Below are 25,552 nucleotides of genomic sequence, written 5' to 3' on the forward strand. Positions count from 1 at the left end.
ACTTGGGAATTGTGAAAATATACCTAGGTTTGGCTGACAAGTTTATCAACCGAACTTAACTCTGCAACTGTAGAACTTAGGTTCGGCAGATTCGATAAAAAAATAGGATATTCGCACTTAGTATTATTCTTCATAAAGTGAAGTTCGGATAACATTTTCGTGTTTAATTATCAACCGAAATTCGCTATGTGATTTTCATAAAAAAAAATTTCCCTGTAATAAGAAAAGAAAGACGGGAAGCAAAAAAAAATAAAATAAAAAAGTTTTAATAAAAAAAACTAGAAAAATTAATATTGAAAATACATATGTGCCACAGAACAAACAAGAGGGGAAAGCTAGCACTAAAAAGAAACTTCGAATCAGGTCCATCAACAGCGCATTGAACCTAAGGGGTGAGGATAATGGTAATATGTTGCTGGTTTAGAGAGTTTTGCCAGAACATGAGCAGAGACAGAAGGTGATCCTTGTTCTCCTGCTCGTTTATACTACATGGACCATGTTCTCTCCTTATCCCAGGGTGTGCAACAAGGTGATCCTTTGGGTACATTGTTATTTTTCCTTACTCTTCATCCCTTGATTAATAAAATTATTGTGCAATGTAAGCTTGATTTGCAAGCTTGGTAGCTAGATGTTGGTACTTTGATTGGTGATACTTTGATGGCTGCGAAGGCTTTGAAAATTATACAGGATGATAGGGGGTTGCATTTGAATATAACGAAGATGAAATTATTTTGGCCTTCTCATGACCCTAGAGCTTCAATAACTCGCGTATTTCCTCCTAGTATTACTAGGCCTTATAAGGGTGTGAAAATTTTGGGTGGCCCAGTTAGTCTTGATGCTCAATTTAATAAGGATTTGGTTGTCAGCATGGTGTAAAAAAATATTGCTCTTATAGATGCAGTAGAGAAGCTTGAAGACCCACAATGTGAATTATTATTGTTCAGGAATTGCACGGGTGTGTCTCGGCTTTATTTTGCGTTGAGAACTACTAGGCCTGAGTATGTACAGGAAGCTCAAGACTTATTCGATACTCTATTATTTCAGTTCCTTGGACACATTATTACAGGCGATGGTCCTGGTTTTGGTCTTCTTCAACAACGACTTTCCACCCTGCTATTCAAGCATAGTGGTATGGAATTAATACTATACAAGACACCAAGCGTTATTGTTTCCTTGCATCTTGCATTCATACATTGGAGTTGCAGTCTACTATCTTGAGGCGTACCGGTATCAGCGGGTGCAACCCTTCTTTTCAGCAAGATGTGGACTCTTTCAACTCCCTAGGTAATGTATCTTCTCCTATAAGCACTAGTAGTTTTTCGACACATTCCATGAACTCTTTGGCGACAATTTACTTTGATGCTGTAAAGAAGAACATACCTACCAATTATGCTTTAACGGAACATGATTATGTTCTATGACAATGCAACCAAACAAAACATGCTCGGGAATTCTTGATGGCTATTCTAATAATGGGGCTCAATCAACATATTAGGGAGGAACAATTCAGTGTAGTTCTCCGGTATAGATCAGGGATCCCCTTGTTTGAAGGTGATGGTGCATGTCCCTTCCGCAAGAGAGACATGGATCTTTTTGGTGATCGCGCCTTGCATTGTGCATATGAGTTAGGGCTTAAGTTGAGACATGATTTGGTGCGTGACACTATTGCATACATGTACTATCGCGCGGGTGTTCTTTCTAGGAGGGAGGTTGATTTGGGATTTCTTTCGAAAACTAGTACTGCCTTGAGACCAGCTGATATTTTGTACTTAATTGGGATAATGGCAGTGACATGTGTTCGGATGTAACTGGTGTTTCGCCCTTTCCTGGAGGAGGTGTCCGATCCTTTTCCCGGGGTCTTGCCATCGAGAATGCAGTTACTCGAAAAAATGCCAAGTACTTAAAAAAAGTGCTCGACACAAGGCTATGGGTTTGTGATACTTGCTTTTACCACCTTGGGAGAGCTTGGCGAGTACAATACAGACTTCTTGAAGCGGTTGCGAAATTATATGGCTATCCATGATGCTAATGTTCGTGTTGGAGAGTTTTTTTTCCCACAGATTAGGTGTCGTCATTTAAAAAAGGGTTGTAACTCAGCTTGTTGTTAAGCTTCCGACTAATTTCTTACCAGATGATAGTATTCGTGATTAATTCCTTTTCATATTAAAAATTAATTAATTAATCATGGGTATCTAAGTAACTTAACCACTCATTATATATCTCTTATCACACCACACTAGTTAGGATCATCCGTCATCCGTATGTATGTCCCAAATTTTTTCGGTATGCCCCAGATTAGGATTCAATAAGAAACCGGATAAGATTGTATTGAGCCTGAGTTTTTATGAGCCGGAACAAGATGGTTTAGCCCGTTAGATAGTTGTGTTTCCTGATTTCGAAGAACTTCGAAGTTTGAACATTCCTTTTCAGTTGTTTCTAGTTGGAATAAATATTGATCAGTGATTGGATTAGATCACAGAAAATTTAAAAATGTGGAAGCTTTCACGTATAATGAACATCAACAAACAGTTGTTAAACACCATTCTTTCTTCTTCATCGTCATCTTCTCTCAAGTCATCGCCAGTAAAGTTACTCAATATAACAAAATCCCCATCAAAATACCCTAATCTTCATACCCCAGTTCTCAATTTTCCCAGAAACCTAACTCCTAGGTTCTTGTTTTCTCATCCCAGAGTCATTAATTTAAACTTCAATTCAAACCCCACTCGTAGTTTTTGCTCTAGTTCTTCGCCTCACATAGAAACTGAGGTTAATCAAAAATTCCTTTCATCTTCAGAGGAGGTCACTGATAGCAAACGTAGCACAGAAAAAGACCATCTTCTGGTATCAATTCCAGTGAGGGCTTATCACAAGTTCAACAGGTTTGGGGTTTATTTTAAAAAAATAGTTTTGCGGTTTTCCCCAAATCCAAATTGCTTTTGCTTATTTATTTGAGTGGTTTCCAGGATTGATTTAAAAGGATTAATGGCTGAGAATGAAGACAATTTGATCCCACATACATCTGGAGAGATCAATTATGCTGTTCTCAAATTCGGCAATGGGAGCTCTCAAACACCTTCTCGAGTGAGTTCATATAAAGTTCAATTTTTTATTCTCATCTTGTAGTTTTTGCTATGTAGGATTACCAAGGAACAATCTTTCTGAATTTTGTGTTTGAACGAAAAGAAAATTTCAGTACATTTACATATCTCCACTACATACATGCTCAACTGGGGATCAATTTTGTCGGAACCCCTAGGAAACCAGCTTCACTTGTTAAATTTCAATGGTTTCATCATAACAAGTTTAATTGATCTTTCAGGATTCTGAGGCTAAGTTAAACGAGAGTAGTCACTCTTACATGGTGGTTTTCCCATATGGATCCACTGTAATGTTTAATATGCTTGACGGAGAAGTTGATAAGTATCTGAAGATTATCAAAAGGCATGCCTCAGGGTTCGCGGAAACGGGAAAGGATGGGCCGTCTTTCCAGAATTACCACATCAGTAAGATATAATTAACATCCAAGTCCAGAATTACCAATTCATATTTTACTAGGTGAACCCTTTGCCTTTCAGCTCGGGCGTACTGAGGAACACTCGTACACTTGATCAAACAGGTTTATGTGACTGTTGACCAAATAGGTTTTATGAAACTGTTGATCAAATAGGTTTTAAAGTTAGGTGCGGGTCTCTCGTACAGTTGAACTTTAGGCGTAGTAAGTGAATGCAATGATTGCAAATGCATATAAAATGGTGTGCTTTCATCATCTAACTATTTGGAATTAAATTTTATACATGAATTAGACGGTGGAACAGTGGTTTATCCACACAGTCAAATGCCAACATCCTTGTCATTATATTTTCATCAAGGTTTTGACAAACCTTGTTCTTTTAGGCTTGTAGTTTAGCAAGAACATATCTCTTAGTATTTATCCTCTGGTAACGCGTTCCTCAATATTGATTGCAATAAAATTCAATTTCTTTAGGTGCTCTGTCATTGTTCTTTACCGGAATCTTGATGTTCCACTGTTTTAAAACTGTAGAGTATGAGGTGAGAGAAAATCCATATTTTCCCATGTGGATGCAAGGTGGCGAAGGTTGTGTGATGCTGCAGCATTTGAATACAGATGGAGTTCGTGTGATTAGTACTGTTCTTGGACAAAGTATAGCTCTCGACTACTATATTCGCAAGGTACTCCATTAAATTTGTAAATGCCTTTTCCTTTCCTTTGATCAGGATAAGTTTTCTCATCACTCGGTTTCGGATTTAGGTTGACGGAGTAATTGCAGCATTTACAGAGTTACCTCGCGGAAGGATGACAATAAGTTCTTATATAATGCGGAAAAAAAGAATGTATCAACTAGTTGGGAGAGCAAATTGTACTCTTGCTGAATTAGTTGTTAAACTTGGGCTTTTTAAGAGGTTCATTTTATATCAATCTTCAATATTCATTCTTAGAGATTTGTTAAGGCTTATATTAGTAGTTAATTTCTATTATTTGTTGTGGTTATGATGTTCTTCCTTCGGTAGTTAATTTGGCCTTGTAGGTAGCAAAGATCTCATTATAAAAAAGTTTCTTTTTAAAAGAAAAAATTAATAATATCACTGACACTTTCTGATTAAAACCTTTTCAGATCGGAAATTCTTTTAGGGAAGACCGCAACTACTCTCAGATGCTGTATTATCTTAAGGATCAATTTGAATTTAATCAAAAATTGGTTGGCGTTGATTTTTACTTACGCTTAGTGGAGGCATGACATTTTGCTTACTGCAGTATCTCGTAAAAGATTTTCTATAGCAATATTTGCACCTTCCTATTTCAGCCTTCACCTGAATTGTTTTTTTTTTCTTGCAGAGGTTTGTACAATATGTAGGAGCTGACATGATGCGGAAATATATTCTTCTAGCTAAAGGTTTATTTGCAATATGTTTGGGTCTGGTGTATTACTTTTCATCAGTCACTGCCTCGTTGTCCAGGTTAGCAAGCACTATTATGAGAAAAACAAATACCGTTGAAGTTAACTATTAAGCTTAAGATTGTAACCATATCATTATGTGAATGAAAGAAGATTACCTTATATTATTTGTTTTACATTAGGAATTACCTGTACTTGAGTTTTACTTGGATGGCACATAATGTTCCCATTACCACTTAGCAGGTCTTCTAAAACCAAAACATTAAAATTTTCAATCTTTGAGAAACACATTAACACGGGTTTACTTGATACAGACTTTTTGATTTTAATGGAGTCCCAAAAATGAGTTACTTCTAAGATTCTGACAGTTATCCAGAGTTCTGGAATGTCTTATAGAAATATGTAGACCCCAAGAATTGTGGTGCAAAAGAATTTTGGTGCAAACTTTCTGTAAATATATAGTCCTTTGCTGTGCGACATGATATTTCCAGAATTTTTTTTTTCTTTTATCTTTCTCAAGTTAACTTCAACTGCCAACAAAAGCTGTCTCTAGGAGTGCCGTTCCCCATGTTGCGGTTTGGCATGGTTTTGGGCTAAACCAGAGCATGTTTCTTAGCTTTTGGAAAGGTATGGAACCATTACAAAAATGGTGCACCATGTGATAGCGTATTCAAGGTCTTACCCTTACATTTTCTCAAAGCCGTATCCTTTTCTCAAGATTACAATTCACAAGCATCTCTTCTTACTTCGCTCTTTCTCTTTCAAACTTTAGATTGTACTCCTAACAATCCATACATGGACTGGTATCAAGCTTATAAAGCATAGTTCGGACAAATTTCTGAATTTGTTTTCGGGAAAGCTAAATCGATGGATATGGTTATTTACATCATTATTGTATCATTAATTTTTTATGGTAAATATTTTATTAATCTCTTATTATAAATATCTTATGGTTATCTTAAATATATTTTAATTAAATAAGTAATAAATTTGTTAATAAAGAAACCTAATAACTTGTAAAATTCTCTTTCTATTGTAGGGTTTATGGCTCATAGATATGTGGCCCAACTAGATACCTAGGATTAATCTTTCTCTATGTAATATCTAATGCCTTTTTTATGGATAAGAAGTTCATCTATTTCCGTGCCTCTAAGTTTTACCTAATTATTACTTCGAAATATTATCAGGCACGAAATCTTTCCCACTGATTTATTTTTACTAGATCCGCCTCCTCCCTGATAATCAATTACGGTATCTCAAAGTACGTTATGTTTTTCCATTCAAAAATTTGGTTATCATCCAATCATAGTATGTTTTTGGGAATCCCCGTCTGCATTTATATTCTTCTTCTTTTCCCTATCGACTGCTTTCAAGGGTATAATATTTCAAACACTTATGCACCACCGACACAAGCGGTATGCTTGTCTGCCATGTTTGTTTTGTTCCTACGCGCAGCGCAACATCATATAATATAATATCAGGTGTTTGACGTTGTTATGATGTACTTACTTGCTTACCTATTTTACTCAAATCAATGCTATCATCTGAACTTTTTTTTGTATTTTATTATTCTTTGACATGTACACCTTTGAAAGATCAAGTAATTAAGTTTTTTTTTGTTTTTTTGAAAAAAAGAGATCTCCCACATATCATTGATAAAGAATTTCTGATGTCTTTGTAATAGAAGTTACGGATTTTAGTTACACATTCGCCAGCTTTGAATGTTCAAATAGGTTAATAAAGCATTTAGATAAGTATTTTTCCATGTGTACTGGATGGCATGCTTGTTACAAATAAACTGATAATTTTGCAACCCGTATTACATTAAGTTCGTAACTAAAATGAAATCCATTGCAGAAAGTCTATCCCAAACTTAGTCTTGTTTCCAAAATCTGCACTGATCTTATATCTTTGTTCCCTTAGAATTGCTTCTAAACGAGATAGTGTGACCACCCCATTTCTTTGCCCAAAGGAATGCCACATTAGCCCCTTTGATCTCTAGTTGTTACCAGGAAGTGCAGTTTGCATTGAGACCTATGGCTTCTCTAATTGTACCTGTGTAATCACAAAGTGTTAGCCCAATTCCTTCCTTTGTTGTTGAGTCTCTCTTCCTCCCTTTGTTCTTGAGTCTCTCATCGATAAAAAAATGTTCATTTTTAGCATCATCGAAGTAGATTGTTCCCTTGTTTGCTGAGTTGTTATTTCCTGATTATCATCATTCAAACGAGTATAGTAGAGAGAATGTGTTACATTATAGTTTGCTCTGTTTACTGTCACATAATTATTTATAAACTTGGCTATATTGTCGGTCGTTGATACACTGTTTTGACTTTTTTTTCCTGAAGGTAATATCGCACCTTGCTTTCCAAATGAACCAAATAATTACACTACGAAGTACTTACCATTTGACCCAATGACTGTCTATATCCCGTTGCCAAGTCGTAAAGCCATTCATGGAAATTTGTTGCACTATTGGTAACAAAATGTATCTCTAAATTAAAATACATCCACACTTTAATTACAAAGTTTTTAGGCTATTTGGTATTGAAATTTTATATATCTTTTTTTTCTCTTAAGATATTACCATATGGCATGTACTATTCGATTGATCCACCATGATATAATATTACTGCTGATTGAGCAATAATAATAAACTAATCAATTGCTTATGTACTGTGTGAAGTATGGTATATGGATCTACATTATGTGTGCTTATCTCCTTCTGTTTAGAAATACATCATTTTGTTTACGCACATGTGTCGATTGTACTACATCCACGATAATTCTGCATAAAATAAAATCTATGCCCACTCATTTTGTACGAGTTTTGACCCATGATGTAAGGAAAAGAAAATTATTTTACTCTTGAATGTTTGTCATTATTCATCTTATATAGTTTCTTCACCATTTTATTTTCTTAATATGTTTTTAAAAATAATTGATTTGTTTTTCTAGTGTTCTGTGTATGTATGAAGCTGTGTTTTTTTACTCCTTTTACTGTAATTTAATTTATTGTAATGTCGGGCTTTCTTCTCCTATAATATTTTTGCAACGTATCTTTTGTTTAAGTTTGTTGGATGGAGGAGACAAAGATTATAGCATAAAGGAAACAAAAGAGAAGTGGAAGGAGAATCATAGAGTTCCATTCATTGGTTAGTCACATATATATACAAGAGGGAGATAACTCTAGCTATTACATGTGTTAGTTTGCATGTGAGATGATTTTACATGTGTTGATTGAGTTAGAAGAAACGTTACATGTGTCTAGCATGAAGAGAAGTTGCCCATGCATAGTGACACATGGGGGTGGTCAACCACACACCCCCAATAATATTTCTACAACACTCCCCCTTGAATGAACACCATTGTAAACTAACTTCTTTGTCAAAACCTTTCCAGAAAATATTTGTTGATGAGAAACTAGTCAAAGGAGAAAAAAACTTGAGCTTCTGAAATGGCGTCGCTTGTCAGGACTCTTCTCCTTGTAGAACCGTGTCTGGGAAAGTACTGCACACAAAAACCTGAACACTTGTAAGGAGAAGAATAACCTCAACTGAAGTTGTATTTCTAGTGTTTTTGTTGTCTCATGAAAAACCTTGCCGAGTAACAAAACCTTCTGGGAAAAAGTAACCTCGGTGAAGGAAAAGAGTACAACACACTTTGATGTCATCAGTGCATCGCTAGATGCTCCCCCTGATGTCGACATCCCTCCATGATTTGCATTTATTGTATTATTTTTGTCTCATTAAAAACCTTTTCGAGTAACAAAGCCCAGTGAAAAAAAGTAACCTCGGTGAACGAAAAGAGTTCAATGTACCATTTGATGCCCCCTTGATGCATGACAATTTCTTTAGTCTAATACAGTCATGGGAGTGGACAATTCCTTTAGTCCTATGGAGTTATGGAAGTTCGGACAATCTCTTTAGTCCTATACTTCTCACATGTTTTTCAAATGTGGACTTAGGTAATGACTTAGTAAATAAGTCCCCCACATTTTCATCAGATTTTACTTTACTGAATTGAATGTTTAGAAGACATTGTTGTTGCTGATTGTAAAAGAACTTTGGTGATATATGTTTTGTATTATCACCCTTAATATACCCTTGCTTCATCTGTTCGATACAAGTTGTTTATCTTCATAAATGCAAGTTGGCTCTTCGGTGATAAAACTCATACCACACGTCCCTCGAATATGTGTAATGATAGACCTTAACCATATACACTGATGAACCGCCTCATGTGGGGAAATGATCTCAGAGTGGTTCGTGAAGGTGGAAACAAGGGTTTGCTTGGTCGATCTCCAGGGTATAGCTGTATATTCGATAGTGAACACGTATCCAGTTTGTGATCGACCTTTGTGTGGGTATAAGAGGTACCCAGCATCAGCAAAACCAACCAAAACATTATTTGGGGTTCCAGTGTAAGGAGTCGCAATTATATTAGCATCTCTTCTTTCGTCTTCGTATGGTGATGTTTCTCAAAAGTTGTAGTAATAGTGGTAAAAACTGGGTTCTTTTCGAACTTGTGAAGATAGATTTTTTTTTTATAAAACTTAGAAATGTAGCAAAAATAGCAAAGTGATGTGAAATGTTTTTGGAGAAACTGGGGCTAAGGATTCCACTTTTCTACCAATTTAAAATGATATTTTTGTTATTATTATGCAAAATTTTCCTTTTAAGTAATTCTAATTATTGCAAAAATTGATTTTATAAAAGAATAATTGTAAGTTGAAAGCATGGAATATCAAGAACTCTAAGTTAAGAATATCCCATCAATTAAAATAACAATTACTTAACAAAAATCCTTGGAAAAACTTTTTTGTATTCAAGGCAAATAATTAAATATTAGATTGCATAAATAATTAAAATAAAAATTACCATTTTTTATTTGGGAATAGCTTCCTCAGTTGCCCCAAAGAATGGGTTCAGCTCATCATGGTGAAATACCTCTCAAAATATTTTATTAAGCTTAAAGAGTGTTTACAATGAAGAGAAATTATAATTAAAATCGGGTTCGCAACGCATATAAACGTTACAAACCGCTGTTACAGAAACGATACAACTGAAGTGTTGTTTATAGGTTGAATGCGACCCTCGGTTAAGTGTCGCTTACACTGTTGAAGAACGACGGCTCTAGCGAGTGTGTTCTTCACGTTCTTCACTTCACACCAGCAGAAAACTTTCTTCTCTGGGAATTTTTCTCATGGCTCTCCTGATCTCGTTGTTGCTCTAAAAACTCTCCTATCACTTGCCACCATTCTAGTCGACCCAAGGAGCATATCTATAGCACGCTGAAATCCCTCACAATAACTCCAAATAATTTGTATTTAATAGGCAGTGAATAAAATAATTCTCGAACTTGTTCTTACCATTTTCGGAAATTCACACGTAAACTTCTTCCCAGCACGCTCCAATTCAGCTTCTTCACGCCTCAGAAGACTTCATACGCCTCCAAATCACGACATGCACAGCCAACACACACACAAACCCGTGTTCAGTTCATGTTGCTCTGTTTTGAGCTCGTGAATCAAATCGAGTTTTCCAGCCAAAATTGTTTGAAACCACCACCCACAATGTGTTCCCTAGGCTAAATCACAACTTCCTAAAAGTTTCAGCGATTGAATCTCCCTCTAACATGTTCATTTTCTTGATCAAAAATCTGCCAGTGAAGAGTAAATTTTTCCCGCCAAAATGAAATTTCGAATTTGAGAAGAAGGTGTCCCTTAACCATAGCTGGGGTGCGAATAGCAATTTGGGTGTAAATAGTAATTTTTGGGTGTAAATAGTAATTTTTATGGGTTCCTCCAAAACATTTCTGGGACGCTTCTAGTGCATTTCTGGGGTGCCTCTGGTAATTTTCTCCGGGGTGTAAAACACTACTTTTCGAGCCCATTTCGCCGTAAGAGTTTATTTCTCTAAAAATTCCTAAAAAGACATAATATAACACAATAAATATAAAATCGAACACTAACAATACATATAATTGAGACATACTAGACATATAAATGTGTCTGTCAACACTCCCAAACTTATTATTTGCTAATCCTCGAGCAAAAATAATACTGAAAATAAAATTCTAACTCACTAAGTATCCCTAATGACCGAGTTAATCTCGGGAGGGTTACCAGAGGTTTACCCACAAAACCTTTACTCCAGACCCTAGCCGTCTACACAGAACCTTGGAAGGCACTAAATAACCTCATTGGTTGGCATACTTATTGATTATGGGAGGAAGAACCCTGATGCGAAATTCCAATTGTTGTACACGAGTTTGCACTCAAGCATACTAAAATTCATATAAGTGACAGAGCTCTACTAAGATAGTTGCACTATGGACATCATACTCGGAGTCAAACTAATCACATGAAAAGATCAAGAAGATGGATATAGAGAAAATGTAGATGGTTTACGGGTGAATGGTGTTTCACATATCTGTTTGAAGGCCTCTGCCAAGATGAACCTAACCTAAATGAATGAGATACCGGTCTGACTAATATCAACACACTGGCATATACAAGGGAACCAGTGGTCAATAATCCTAATCTAAGTCAACACACCTGGCATATACAAGGGTACTAGTGGTCGACTTTATTGAATTTTATTATGTTTGGTCTAATGGTCAGGTCCCAATTTTTCTTTCTTTTTCATAATAATAATAATTTTTTTTTTGATAGGTATCTCTATCACTCTATTTCATCCTAACAATGATAACAACTTGAATCGTTCGCCCCACCAAATCACTTAAAATAAAAGAAAAATAAAAATAGAAAGCGAAAAGGACTCAACGAGATATGATGAAACTATCATGTTATTTATAACACCTGAGCTCTGTGCTTTTATGAATAGACTCCATAGATGTTTCCATCTAGTCAGATTGGTTCCTCAACTCCTGAAACCAAAATGCTTCCATACACTTAGATTGGTTAGTGCCCTCCTCAATAAGCATAAATTTCTAGGCTCTGGAGTTTAAGCTAACAAAAAGTTTCTTCCCCACCCCCAAACTTAAATCTAACATTGTCCTTAATGTTCTGAAGATGAAATTAAAAGCATGAACAAGGAGAAACTGATACCACCTGAGGAAAAAGAAATAAGGAAGGATATTATCGGTTTATTTCCCTTGTCACCAGTTGCATAGAAAGAGACAAGATTTGTTGTTGTTGATCTAGCCATGGCCGGTGGACGTATTTTGGTAGAATCAAAGTAGGCTTCATACCATTCAAGGAATACAAATAATGACAAGGGAGATGACTGGAGTTTACGAGAGTTTTGGTAGATAGATCTAGAATGCCAAGAAAGAGAAAGAGAAACAAATGTTACTGGCTTGATTTTGTGAATGATTGAATGGATTTTGAAATGGGTTTGTATGGATAGTGCAATAGCTGGAACTGGGAGAAGTGGTGCAACCCACCAGGGACTGAGATAGAGTCAGTGAACATTATTGGAGTAATTTCCTGAACCAACTTCTCCTCACCACACATAAAGCTGGTTGAGCCTGAGTAAAAGGGTGTTGCTGAAATTGTTTGTGATGAAAAATCTGCGATATATTATGGAAGAATACGAGTCTGCTGTGGACAGGGGGTTTAGCTGATGATGATAGAAGCGATGAATGATGAGCTTATGATAGCAGAAATGATGATATAGTGCTGTGATTCGATAAAGAGATCGAGCTGTGAAGATTATGGCTGAGGTGAACTCGAGGAAACGGAGGAGAGAGTGATGCTGGCAGAGAAGATGGTAGCAGTTTCTGGTGATCGGGGGTATGATGGTGAATACAGTTCTGGAGCTTGACAGAAAGGTGGCGTTCTCAGCTGTGGTTCATGCCAGTCATTGAAGTCGAGAATATTTAAGAGCTGATGGTTGTTTCCAGTGAAGTCAAGAATTGGAGTGGATTTTGAATGGCTGTACAGGGGGGTATTCTGGTTGTTTACCAGGGTTGGATGCAGTCTGAACTGATGCTGCAGGCGTTGATTTAGTTGTTGAACGAAGGTGGTTTGGAGGAGGAGAGTAAACTGGATTTGTTACTGATGGTTTGTCGGCTCGAATTTGAGGCTGATTTGGGTCCGTATGGTGCAGCCAAGACACCAACAAGGGGCAGAGAAAAGTGGTGAAAGACTGTGGGTGATTTATGGGGTGGCAGTTGGTTTCAGATGAAAGAAACAGTGGAGAAAGTAGACAGGAAAAGGGAAATTCTGTATTGTTTTTGTGCTGCTAGAATGAAGGTCTCTGAAGGGTTTTGATGCGCATCTGCCAAGGGTTCGAAATGGTCTCAATAGAGGGAAACAAATCATTAACTTAGTGAAACAAACCAAGTTTGCTGCCATTAATGGAGTCAACAAGGAGAAGAAGAGATGGTCTCAGCAATAACAACTTTCCAAGAATTCAGTGGAGCAGGTGGTTGTTTACAAGAGTGGAACAGGTGCAACTTGCTGCGGTATACAGGGTTCTGAGTTGACTAATACTGGGAAGTTGGTGATGTTGCTGCATCACGGAATCCTGTAGCTGAATGAAGCTGTTGGTTTTAGAGATGTTTGAAGCTTGGGAGGTACATAGCAGGAGTATGCAAGAATATGGGGTTGAACTGAATTTGTATGATGCCGGCATTACAAGAGTTGTGTGGTTTGTTTCTGGGAGATTAAAAGGGGGAAAATACGGTTTAGTCCAAAATCCCATATAAATATACTATTTAGTCCTAGCCCATTTAACTAGGTACAACTTAGTCTTTTTTTATGGAAAGTACACAAATAATCTTCATGTTTACAATTTAGTCCAAATATTTATAATTTAATCCAAACTGACTCATGATGATGTCAGCAATTTTAAATAATAAAAAAATAAAATAAAATCAATTTATCTTTTGAACCGTTTGTCCAAAATTCGCAAACTTTATATATTCGGAAAGCTCTTTCCGAGAGCTACAAAAAGAGTACCCATATGGCTATGTAATTTTCATTTTTAATTTTTTTTTAATTTACATTGGTGTGTACAATTATGTACACCGCTGCAAAGATCCAAAAAATCCAGAATTTATGATAGCCAAACTGCCACCCTAATCTGCACAGACTGAGAAAAATACCAACCACGCCAAGCTCCAGTTGGATAACATCCAGATTTGCAGAGGTAAGTTTAGCAGATAACCTGCATCGAGGAAAAACCAATGAACATAAGAAATCGCAGCTTGAAAAGAAAATGATTATCCTTTCACCAACATCCACATAAGAAAACAAAACAAGAAAACGATCAAAAGAAAAATTTACTCAGTTTATGGTCAGAGACACAATCCATGCGGGCATTACTACACAAACTTAATATGGGTTCGAAACATCCCAGTACAGTGATTCATTGCACTTTATAAAAAACGAGATTACTAACATGCACAACAGATCAATCAATCATGCTCACACCCAGACCTACTTTTTCATGAGAAGTATATTGGTGCATCAATATATTCATCCCTGTGAAACATTCCTAAAGACGATCATTCATAGCCACAAACAAACCTACTTTTCATTGAAAATACACTGATGCACCAATGTGTACACCCCTGTAAAACATGCATAAAATCGATCATTCATATTCTCACTCTGGCACACTTTTGCATGGGAATTACACAGGTGCACCAATGTGTACACCCCTGCAAAACATGCAGAAAAATGATCATTCATAACCACACACAAACCTACTTTTACATGGGAATTATAGAGGTACACCAATACGTACACCGCTTCAAAACATGCATAAACCTAATCATTCACAACCGCACACAAACCTATTTTTTCATGGGAGTTACTTCCCACAGGTGACCAATGTCTACACCATTGTAAAACAAGGGAATTGTACTTTTTCATAAGATTTACATAAGTGCACCAATATGTACACCCCTGTAAAACATGCACAACACCAACCAAACACATGTACAACATATGTACAATTATGTGCACATTAAGAATTATGTGTACCACTGTGTGCACGTTCACAATTCAAAAACATTCAAAAACATTACCAATTAAAATATGCACAACTATATACACATTAAAATCAACAAGTGTACATTTATGTACATGTTAACAATATCAGGTGTACATTTATGTACACGCTAACAATAGCAGCGGTACAAAAATGTGCACATTATCAAAAAAAACATGAAATTTCTATAATTAATAACTTGAACCAGTGGTAGCCTAAGAAGATAGGAGTATAAATATCTAGTTAGAAATTCAAAAATAATTTAGAAAAAATATAGTAATTAATCACATCATATGAGGAAGAAATGAAAACCGCTAGAAATGTATTGTTCGGTATGTCAACACGTGTGCTACAACTGTAATGATTTCTTTTTGCTCATATAATCATGTATCACATCCAACAACGAAATAAATTAAATGAAGCAAATATGTCTTAATAAATAAAATAGATGATAGTTGATGTTTAAGTAGAAACAATACCTCCTCTTATCCTAGTATAAGAAGAAAAGGTTCTGCTATTTAGGCAAAGAAGATGCGGACACGCATAGGAAAAACTAGTCATTGAAGGTTGTGTAAGACTAACCTTGCAAATTCCATACTGTCTCCATGACTCCCTTTACCGACGTCCATGGTACTCCTTAAGAGCTCCATGCAACTGTCTGTTGCCAAACAAACCTCTAAATAAGCAAGAATCAATATTTTCAAATTAACAAATGAAAAGCAGTGACATAGCAACAAATATATAGTCAAATAGAAATGTAAATTGAAAGCAGTGACATAGCAACAAATGTCTATCTGACCCCAATAGAGTCATCGATAGAACCAATTTCTGCTCCATTGGGATCTGTAATGTTACAAAGTGATTCAAGGAACATTGCATTGTACCTGTGAATGAAGCAGCAACAACACCAACAACTTATGAGTCATGGAGCCCAATATATGAAAGTAAGAAAGAAAATAAAAGAAGGATAGATGCGAGATCAAAATATGTTTACCTAGAATCATATTATATATCCAACAAACAGAGATTTCCACAATTAGTGATATACATTTAGGGTATAATTTCCTTTTATAGCTCATACTCAACACAAACATGGTGTACAATTACATACACATTAAAAACCAACGTGTGTACAACTATGTACACATGAGAATTCAACAGTTGTACAACTATGTACATAATCAAAAACATGTGTACAGTTATGTACGCATTAAGAATCAAAATGTGTACAACTATGTACACATTAAAAATATTAGCGTCGACTAAGTAATTCATTTAAAATTTGAAGTGCATGTAGGAACAATCCAAAGGAAATCTAGTACTTTAGTTAAATTGAAATTATGTACTTGGCATCTCATCATCATAATCTTTCATGATAAAAAAAGGCGTGTGAATCAAATAACTAAGTGTCATGTTTCTAACTTGGAAAATCATATGAAGCAGCATATAACCCTAGGTGTCATGTTAGAGGTAGTAGATACTAATTGTCCAACTTTTGTGTCGAAAGCAGAACCAAAAGGCGGTGGTGAAAAGTATTATGATAACAGAAGGAATGACTATACTAAGAACTAGTATGTATGAATTTCTCTTTACTGCAGAAATACGACCAGTAAGATTAAGAATAGAAAATGATCTTCCAGTTATTACTCACTAAAATGAATTGAAAATGGACTGATTAAATACAATTTATTTTTGATATACATAAACATTCAATTCAACTAGTGCAGAATTTCATAGTTCTATTGGATTGAAATGATCGTATTTATGAACATAACATGACAAAGTAGTAGTACTTACAACTAGCAGTAGGAGATCGTATATGCAAGCTTAGAAGATCAAATAATCTGAGGAACCATAGATTCAACAAAAGGATTTATATCGTATCTAAAAATGAACAGGTGTACAATTATGTACACATTAACAAACAACATGTGTACAACCATGTACACATGCGTATCCAAAACATGTATACCCAAATGATCGTATATGCAAGCTTATAAGATCAAATAAAATAATTATGTGGAGCCCAACACAATGTATCCTGCAACTTATGTTAAAAGGACAGTGGATATCTAGATATGTAAAGTGCAAAAATCCACCACACTCTAACTACAAGAAAATTCACATTACTTAATCATATGGTCATTTTCTAAAAGTATCACAGTAATTAATACAGTAGTGGAAGCAAGAAATACTAACAGTAGGTATACTAAAAAAGGAGGAAGAAATGTCAAATCTAAAATGTTATTGGAATGCTAGGACTCTTGCTTGTGAGAAAGAAAGAACTAAGATGGAATCTTTAGATACAAATTGTTACGCTTGGTATCCTTTTGGAGGCAAAAAAGTCTTAAGCACAGTCAGCTGAGTCCCTAGATTTTATCTATTTCAAACTAAAATGCAAAGAAAACACGAGTACTTACATATGGATGAACATCATATAGACCTGATGAAATTTGTAAGTACACATGGAAGATAAGGCCTCTGTACCAGCTGGATTTTATACGATGGAATTTGATTACAAGCTAAACCAAACTTGACCCTGTTTCGTAAAAACAATCAATTAGTCCTAACGATGAAATTAATTGTAACAATTAGTGCAAAAAGCAGTGTAGGATTCACATATATGGTCTAGCATTTATAGATGTAATTTACACCTAATGACCAAAATAAAGATTAAACACCATTAGTAGTGTCCACTACCACGTCATATAGAGTCGAACATGCCTTAGAGTAGAGATCACTATCACTATTCTTCACTTTTATATCACTATACTTGTGGAAACATTTAAGGCTTATAAGCTTAGTCAGATGAGGTGAGGAGAAAAAGAGAAAAAAAAATCTCCTAAACAAACAGTGCCCTCGCATATCTAATTGAAAGTAAATCACAAAGATTCTAATGTACGTCCAATTTTAATATTAAATTGGAAGGAAATGAAAATATACTTACTAAATACTAACCAAATTATGCTCTTGTTTGAGTCTAAATTATCTGCTCACACCTACAGATGAACACTGTTCATAAAAATAATGAACTCATAGGTCAATTCATTTCTACTTGGAAGATGAAATATTTATATCCATCATGAGCCAATTCTATATTCAATTCTGTGATCAAACTATTATAATTTTCTAAATCACAAGCTACACATAAATTAAAGAAATAAGGATGTAATTCATATAAGAAATGCACTATTCTATCATGCTTATTATTGAACACTTGATGTGCAGAATTTAGTGCTTGCTCAATACTCACACAATCAGAACAAGGAACCGTCATTGTATCAAAATTTCAAACCAAAAACATTTCTGCTAGGGATCTTACCAACACCTATTAAGCCTTCCAATAAAACAGAAATCTTAGTTAGCCATAAGCATTTCAAACATTCCTTTCCGAAATCAATATTTAGTGGTTACGATCCAAATAAAAGATTGAGAAGAGATAAAACTTATCTTTATAATCATTTTTATTGACGGATCTTTCAGATGCAATTACTTTTGGTGATTTCATCAATCTTCCACATCAATTTCAAACTATATCTTCAACAACGAATGTAGGGATTGAATCTTACTGAATTAATTGGTAATTGATATATACAGACTTTAGTTATGAAGATGGAGATTGAACGGAGTTAGGTTTTCTTAAACTCGAATTTACAAATTGCAGATCTAAACTCGGCTGGTTCTCATGGGTTTGGATTTGCTTTTAGGTTTTCTTCTCAGCGAAGAATCGTATTTGCGGTCAGAGAAGAGTGATGAAATGAATGAGGAATTATAAAACCTCGGGTTTTCAAAGTAAGGTCATTTTTGTCATCTATTTTTTAAAGATTTGGACTAACATCGTTAAGAAATGACTAAATCGTCATAGATTTGGTAAAATGGATCTCCCGTTACAAGGATTTAGATGACAGGACTAAACTGTCCAAAGCCCAATAAAAATGGGATTAAACGTTAATTTCTACGATTAAAAGATGGTTTACTGCCATCCTTCAAGCCATAAGACTGATGGGTCATTTGCCAGGGTGAGGTCAAGTTCAGTTCATCAGAAACAATATCATTAGTGCAGCTGGACTGAACCATGTTCTTGTCTGCTGTAGCCATGGTTAATGGCAGTATACGAGGGGTATTTGTCAAGGGTTAGGACCTGATTTAAAAGCCCACAAGATATGGAGATTTGGGTATCAGTTTTTCTTGATATTAGTTTATAGTTTGGGTCCAGAATGGATGCTTATAGGTTTGTGAATATTCAGAATTCTGGGGTGTCTATCTCATGCGACCTTGCAGGGAAGACAAGGGATATAAGAGAGGCGAAGAAAACACAAGAGGGGGACCTTGAATCACCAGAAAAACGACACAGCTGTAAAAGGAAGACAAGTTCAGAACCTAGATTTCAGAAACTGTACATCAACAACTCTGGTTTGCTGTTGATTTACTTCTTCACTTTTTGTTGCTTTAAACAGTTTTAACCCATATACATTATTTCGAGAGCAACTATTATTACGAGGAGCTAAACCTGTCTTTGATTAGGGGCGATTTCAAAGACCGGAATACGAATTCATAATTGATATAATATAGCTCGTTTTCTCGTCATTATTTTCGTTATTGATCGATTTCTACTTTGACAATAATGTTTAAGGATTGTTTAAATTCGAAATTAAATAGTTGAATCGTAGTCTTATTTCTAGGTTAGAATGTCTTCTACCCGTAATTGTGTAGAAAGATAAATGCAAGTAGCAATATATGGGTATTGATGATGAGATTTTGTTAAGCACCCGTATGTAGAAATCGACACTACTAGGTAATTCAAGCCTTTGATTTTAAAACTATGAAAAATCTTATCTCATAAACCGTAAAGCATTTGTTTAAGTCACACCTAGTAAGCGTACCTCTAGGTAACTTGACAAGTAGAATCCGTAGTCGAGCGCTTTCGTGTCCGGTGAGTTTAGAAGATAGTAACAGAATAGTTGAGCGTACTAATTATTTTAATATTGTTAATAACGAGATAATGCAAAGAATATATATCGATATGGTTTATGTTCCATGGCCGATAAAATCAATTTCATCTCGTATTCAAAAACAATATTACAATTTTCAATTTTTCTACAACAAAGTAACCTTGCTAAGAATATTTGCATAACAACTTTTGCTTAGGTACCTCCCTTGGGACGAATCTGCTTTCATTATACTACTTGCTAGTGTAGAGAAGTAGAAACTATTATTTGCGAGTTGACCACTCATCAATTTCCCATATGCTCATGTACTAGTCTAGAATTTTCCGAATGAACGCTCTTGTGTCTGCGAATAATGAATGCATGAAAATCTCTGGTGTACATGTTGGCTGTCTCTAGATTTTTGTCATACATTTCCTTTCTTTGGCTCCAGCTCCCTTACCAAACGCTTTTCGTTTTCTCAATCTTTTTCATCTTTTATTGGAACATTTCTACCCTTATTCTTGAAGTATTTCTATCAAAACACTTCGTCTTTGTTTTTCTCTTTTGTAGAAAAACATTGCAACTATTTTCTTGATAAGAAAAACACTTCGTTTTTGTCTTTCTCCTTATTAGAAAAATTCGCGAGTATTTCTTAATAAATACATGCAAAAAAAGTGTTCTTATTTGTGATTATAAACTCGATTTATAATGTAACAATTGGTGAGGACTCACCTCCCCGACAGTTCGTTCGTTCAACCCTAGGCGCCTCATTACTGGAAATGATACTGAGAAAGATTTCGTATATTGTTCGATTTCTTTAAACAAGTCGCTTTTTATTGCATGCTTAGCCACACTTTAACCGCCCCATTATTTGTAGTGATGTTTCTTTAAATGACCCGATGTAAGGCGGATATTGGGTGGGGCAGGTCATAGTCGACCTGTGCAATCAGCGGGTAGGGTCGGATGCGGGTTAAAATTGGAGGGCGCGGGTTGGGTGGGCGGGCTGGGTCGGGTTTGTGCATCCTATTAAATGGGTATGAAGTAGACAGTAAACCGGAAGTGACTGAAACGAAATAACAAACTGGCTAATATCTAACACGCGTCCACGCGCCGGGTCAAAAACAAAAAAGAGGAAAGAAACTGTAAATCTTAATCCTAGCTAAACCGTCTCCTAATAGGAGTCTAATCTTTCCTTCCATGGAATCGATTAAATTTGGCAGCGGATCTGTATATATATCAGGACCCCAGAAATCTCTGACGATCAAAGAGGTTCCCCAATTCTACTGCTCTCCACAATCTATCACAACTAGCGACATCGATGATTTCCAAGTCGACCAACATTAAGCAGCTGAAAAGCCCCATTGTTTCTCTATTTCGTTCTTCATCATCAGTGAATTTATCCAGTACCACGAATTCGTCCATAACGAAACCTTATTTATTAACTCCTCCTAACACTCTTCTTCTTCCCCTCTTTTCCTCTAAAGTCCTAACTTCAAAACAGAGTCTTTTCTCCAATTCGTTTTCCATTACCAGAGTAATTCATAGTGGCGGCGCTCGTAACCTTTGCTCGATTTCCTCCTTTCCTCCCACAGAATGTGAGGTTAACTACCAAGCCTCCTCTTCATCATCAGAGGTCAATGGTCCCACTCAGAACATAAAAAGGAAGAACCTTTGGACTCTTTGGACATCAGTTCCAGTTAGAGCTTATTGCTTATCCCATAGGTATTTTATTTGAATTATTTTGTGATCATTATCATATTTTTTTTCTTCAGATTTTAATGTATTTTCTCTTTCTTCCTGTGTGGTTAGAATTGATTTGATGGGATTAATGACTGAGAATCAAGCCAATTTAATCCCACATACTCCTGGGATTGGCAACTACGTTGTTCTTAGATTTGGTGACATTACCGTTTCTCGTTCTCCTCCTCTTCCTCCTAGAGTAAGTTCATTTTCGGAATATGCAGTTTCCGTCACCATTTTCTGATATAACTAGCCTATTAAATTCTAAAGCAACACACTTTCTGAGTTTTTGTTTCAAATGAAACATGCGCGTATATTTCGTCCGCAAAGCACTCATCATAACTTGTTTAATTCTTCATTTCAGGACTCTTACATGGTGGTTTTCAAATATGGATCCACTGTAATGTTTAATATGCTTGATCACGAAGTTGATGGCTATCTGAAGATTATCAAAAAACATGCTTCAGGAATGCTACCTGAAACAACCAAGGACGGAGGAGATTCTTCACAAAAGTACATTGGTATGGAATAAATCTCCCGTTCTTAGGTGCTAATTTTTACAACTCATCTTAGTCATTTCGTAATAGGGGTAGAATATACTAAGATTAGGAGAAGTAGATCAAGTTAAGATTGACACATGACCATGTTCAAATCTACAATAAATAAACCAAACTGTCCGAGACCTGAGAGAGGATTTCGAATTCAGACCCATATATGCAAAACACAGAACGACATAAGCCACTTAATACTTTTAATATCGTTCTCACTTCTTAGTATAGCAAGCTGCAGATAGGATCATGAAAGTTTCATTCTTTACCTTAATTATGTTGCTGGCTATTTTTGAGTATGGCTTTTCTTTTACCTGGTAATCATATTATGTGCTCGGTAATGGGTGTTAGAATTATGGTTCCAACATTCCTAACTTGTCTTTGTATAAGGGCACCTGTTCTTAATTTTTTTCATAACGCCTTCACTTCCTTCTTGCTCTGTGGATGACATATAATCCTATTGTTGTTAGCCTGGTTCAAAAAATGTCCCTCTCTAAGTCGGGCACCACCACTTAAAATCCCATGTAACAAGGACTGATTAGAAGGGCAATTTACAATGATTGTGCAACTACTGATCGACTTGATCCTTTATTTAGAATTTTAAAAACTTCCTTAAATTTTTTATTGTTCCTTGTCAGTTGTGTGTTAATAACCTCAACTTGGGTAAGGTGAGAGTGTAATGCATGGCTTTGGAAAAGGGCCAAGCACTGTCAGTTGGTTGCTTTTTATGATAGGTGAACCCGAATATTAGAATTGGAGAGGCCATGTGGGCCTTGGTAAAGTCTTATTACATTTCAGTTGTGCAGCAAATGCATCTGACACATACTCAAGTACAACCTAATTGAACTGGGATAGCTTGAAGTGATTGTGGAGTTCTAGGGAATACTGGACTCAAGTCAGAATTGATTTTTGGTGGAGAATGTTCAAGTTCAATTTCATTTAACATTACTTTTATCTAAAGTGTGTAACCAAAAATTTAAGATTTAAAGTGTATTTGTTATGGAACTGTCCCCAATTCTGACTTTACTCGAGCAATGGGATATTACAATGGTACTTACTAAATTTTGAAGTTGCAAAATCTAAACCTAGTTATGTTCTTAATGCTGAAAGTATAATAGCTAAGAGTTGGCACCAAATTAAGATGTAACCGGTGGAAAATAGCCAGAGAACTAATGTTTATAGGGGCTGTGCCAATCCTTTTTCTGCATTCTACATAAAGATCTTCCCGGTTGTCGACTAACAACCCAAACCAGACACCTGGAATGTGGCTTTGTGGTTTTGAAAGATGCAGTTTTATTCTTGATGGCTTTCCTCACTCCAAGTAAAAGGTCCTGTTGTGGTTTGTCAAGTCATTTGTTTGCGCATTAAAGTATCGGCAAAGACCTCAACTAGAGCTGACCGTCCCTGAAAGAATTTGTCGACATTCACGATGTCTGCGTTCTTTTAACATTAACATGATTGTTGGAGGTTGGATTGTGTCACTTAGAAGTAAGCAGATAGGATGGATTAACCTCACATAGAATTTAGAATCTTTGTGAACAAATTTTTGCTTATTTATTTTGGTTGAAGGTGTTCTTTTCAATTTTCAGTCACAAAGACTTTCTATTTTGCCTCTCAGCTTATACAATCTTAGATAATCATATGATCGATCAGTTATTCTGTAATGTAGATTGCGAGTTGAGGGAAAAGCTGAAGTTACCCGCGTGTATGCAAGGTGGCTTAAACCATATGATGTTGCAGAATTTTAACATTGATGGGATTTGTACAGTCGCTAGTGTTTTTGGTCAAAGTGTTGCTCTTGACTACTACTCTCGCCTGGTATTTTCTTTAAATTGCGAAAGCATTACTTTTACTCCTTCAAATTGAGAACTTATTATCTAGTACAATCCTTCAAAGTCAGAATTGTCCCATACCTATCTAATATTAGAAGAAGAAAAAAAGGTTGTCAGCTCTTAGAACTCTATGTTTTTCTTCTTCAGGTACATGAATGGATTTCTGAATATGTAAATGTGAATATTGGATTGGAAGAAAGTGGTATCTTATGCAGCACTAAGAGATTAGTTGAACTGGCACAGAGAACGAGTGGTGATGCAGACATTGTTTATTCGTTTGGGCTATCTGAGAGGTAAGTGGGGAATTTCATATTTGTGAAAGCTTAAATGACATTTATGAATTAGTTCTCATTAATCTAGTGCATATTCTGAGTTTTCTTTAATAACAAGGATGTAAGCAATTTTTTGCAGATCAGATGTTACTTGGAAAGAAGATAGTGAGTACTCGCATATGTTTGACTACCTTCGAGATGAATTTAAATTGACACAGAGGTTTGCGGATTTAGATCGTCAGTTCAAGATGGGTGAGGTAAGCACATCTCTTACAAGAAGCATTTTTATTGCTAGTTGTTTATTTGACACAAAGAAATGAAGAATGAATACTTGATATATGTTGTTTCTCTATTGCAGCTCAATATCTGGTTCACTGTAGTGGAAATGGTTATACCCCAGGCAGTTGGGCGTGTAGCTGCATGTATAATATGTATTGCGTTGTTATTGTGTTTACCAGTAGTTATTTTACCAATTAGTGCAGTAGAGACCTATCTCATGTCAATATGAATAGGAAATTGGTCGAGTGTGTATTATAAAGTAATTTATGGTTTTGGAGGACTTGCCCCAGTTTCCTGGCAGACATGAAAATCTGTACATCAAGGTTGCTTTGTAAGTTTATCCATACTTAAATATTTAATGTTTGTTAAATCTGTACATCAAGGTTGCTTTTCTTCCACCAGTTGAAGGCTTGAAGCATACAGTGGTCCATAATTGCTTGGTGATCATTTTGCTTTTCTTCCACCAGTTGAAGGCTTGAAGATACAGTGGATCATAGTTGCTAGGTGATCATTAACTTGCTAGGTGATCGTTATCCAGATTTAGATTCACATTTAGTACAACTGGGATTCGCCATTTTCCAGATGTGGGGTTTAGATTGTAGGGAGGGGAGGTAGAAAAGAGGAAGTTGAATGGCACCGTCGTAGTTTATTCGCCCTCTGCTCTTGTAGGCTTTTGTTGTAACTATTTTTTTTTTAAAATCTTCAAAGTTTCACGCTTGGTGGAAGATTCCAATATCTATTCATCAGATTCTTCTTATAGTTATAATTCCGGATGATATTGGTTATCTTTATAATTTAAATATGTGGGGTGTAACTTTTACCCATTAGACTTTTCGAAATTGGAGAAATCACACAGGTAAAGGGTTTTGATTTCTGACAAAGAAGCTGATGAACAACAACGATTCTACGCCCATCGAAATATTGTACCGTGATTTACACCAAGAGGAATCCAACGGACCCGGATCAGCTTTCGGTGTATTAGGATAGAAATGGACAGGTTTGAACCCCATTACCCCTCTCACATGATGCTGGTTTTTGGTCCGATGTTCTTAATGATTCTTCATGTCTTAAA

General features: G+C 35.8%; 2 protein-coding genes across 3 annotated transcripts; both read left to right on the top strand.

Annotated features, from left to right (window-relative positions):
* Positions 1-2,364: 2,364 nt before the first annotated feature.
* Positions 2,365-5,081, top strand: LOC113286378. Of its 2 annotated transcripts, XM_026535012.1 has the most exons (7): positions 2,365-2,882; positions 2,967-3,084; positions 3,323-3,506; positions 4,046-4,194; positions 4,274-4,425; positions 4,638-4,754; positions 4,859-5,081. In XM_026535012.1, the coding sequence occupies exons 1-6, from the start codon at positions 2,491-2,493 to the stop codon at positions 4,747-4,749; spliced, it is 1,107 nt and encodes a 368-aa protein (XP_026390797.1). In that variant the 5' UTR covers positions 2,365-2,490; the 3' UTR covers positions 4,750-4,754; positions 4,859-5,081. The 2 variants fall into 2 exon arrangements, with proteins under 2 accessions (XP_026390797.1, XP_026390798.1); XM_026535013.1 differs by lacking the exon at positions 4,638-4,754.
* A 15,857-nt stretch (positions 5,082-20,938) lies between these two features.
* LOC113290004 lies at positions 20,939-24,856 on the top strand. The gene is made up of 7 exons (XM_026539469.1): positions 20,939-21,531; positions 21,619-21,748; positions 21,914-22,070; positions 23,767-23,915; positions 24,077-24,222; positions 24,341-24,458; positions 24,560-24,856. Exons 1-7 carry the CDS (start codon positions 21,128-21,130, stop codon positions 24,707-24,709), a joined length of 1,254 nt encoding a protein of 417 aa, XP_026395254.1. The 5' UTR covers positions 20,939-21,127; the 3' UTR covers positions 24,710-24,856.
* The last annotated feature ends 696 nt before the right edge of the window (positions 24,857-25,552 follow it).

This window comes from Papaver somniferum, chromosome 6, assembly GCF_003573695.1.
Source record: "Papaver somniferum cultivar HN1 chromosome 6, ASM357369v1, whole genome shotgun sequence".
Classification (NCBI taxonomy): domain Eukaryota; kingdom Viridiplantae; phylum Streptophyta; class Magnoliopsida; order Ranunculales; family Papaveraceae; genus Papaver; species Papaver somniferum.

Coding starts and splice junctions, on each gene's coding strand:
- LOC113290004 (XM_026539469.1), top strand. CDS start 21,128: ATGATTTCCAAGTCGACCAACATTAAGCAGCTGAAAAGCCCCATTGTT. Junction 21,532..21,618: donor GCTTATTGCTTATCCCATAG/GTATTTTATTTG, acceptor CTGTGTGGTTAG/AATTGATTTGATGGGATTAA. Junction 24,459..24,559: donor GTCAGTTCAAGATGGGTGAG/GTAAGCACATCT, acceptor TCTCTATTGCAG/CTCAATATCTGGTTCACTGT.
- LOC113286378 (XM_026535012.1), top strand. CDS start 2,491: ATGTGGAAGCTTTCACGTATAATGAACATCAACAAACAGTTGTTAAAC. Junction 2,883..2,966: donor GCTTATCACAAGTTCAACAG/GTTTGGGGTTTA, acceptor AGTGGTTTCCAG/GATTGATTTAAAAGGATTAA. Junction 3,507..4,045: donor TTTCCAGAATTACCACATCA/GTAAGATATAAT, acceptor TTAAAACTGTAG/AGTATGAGGTGAGAGAAAAT.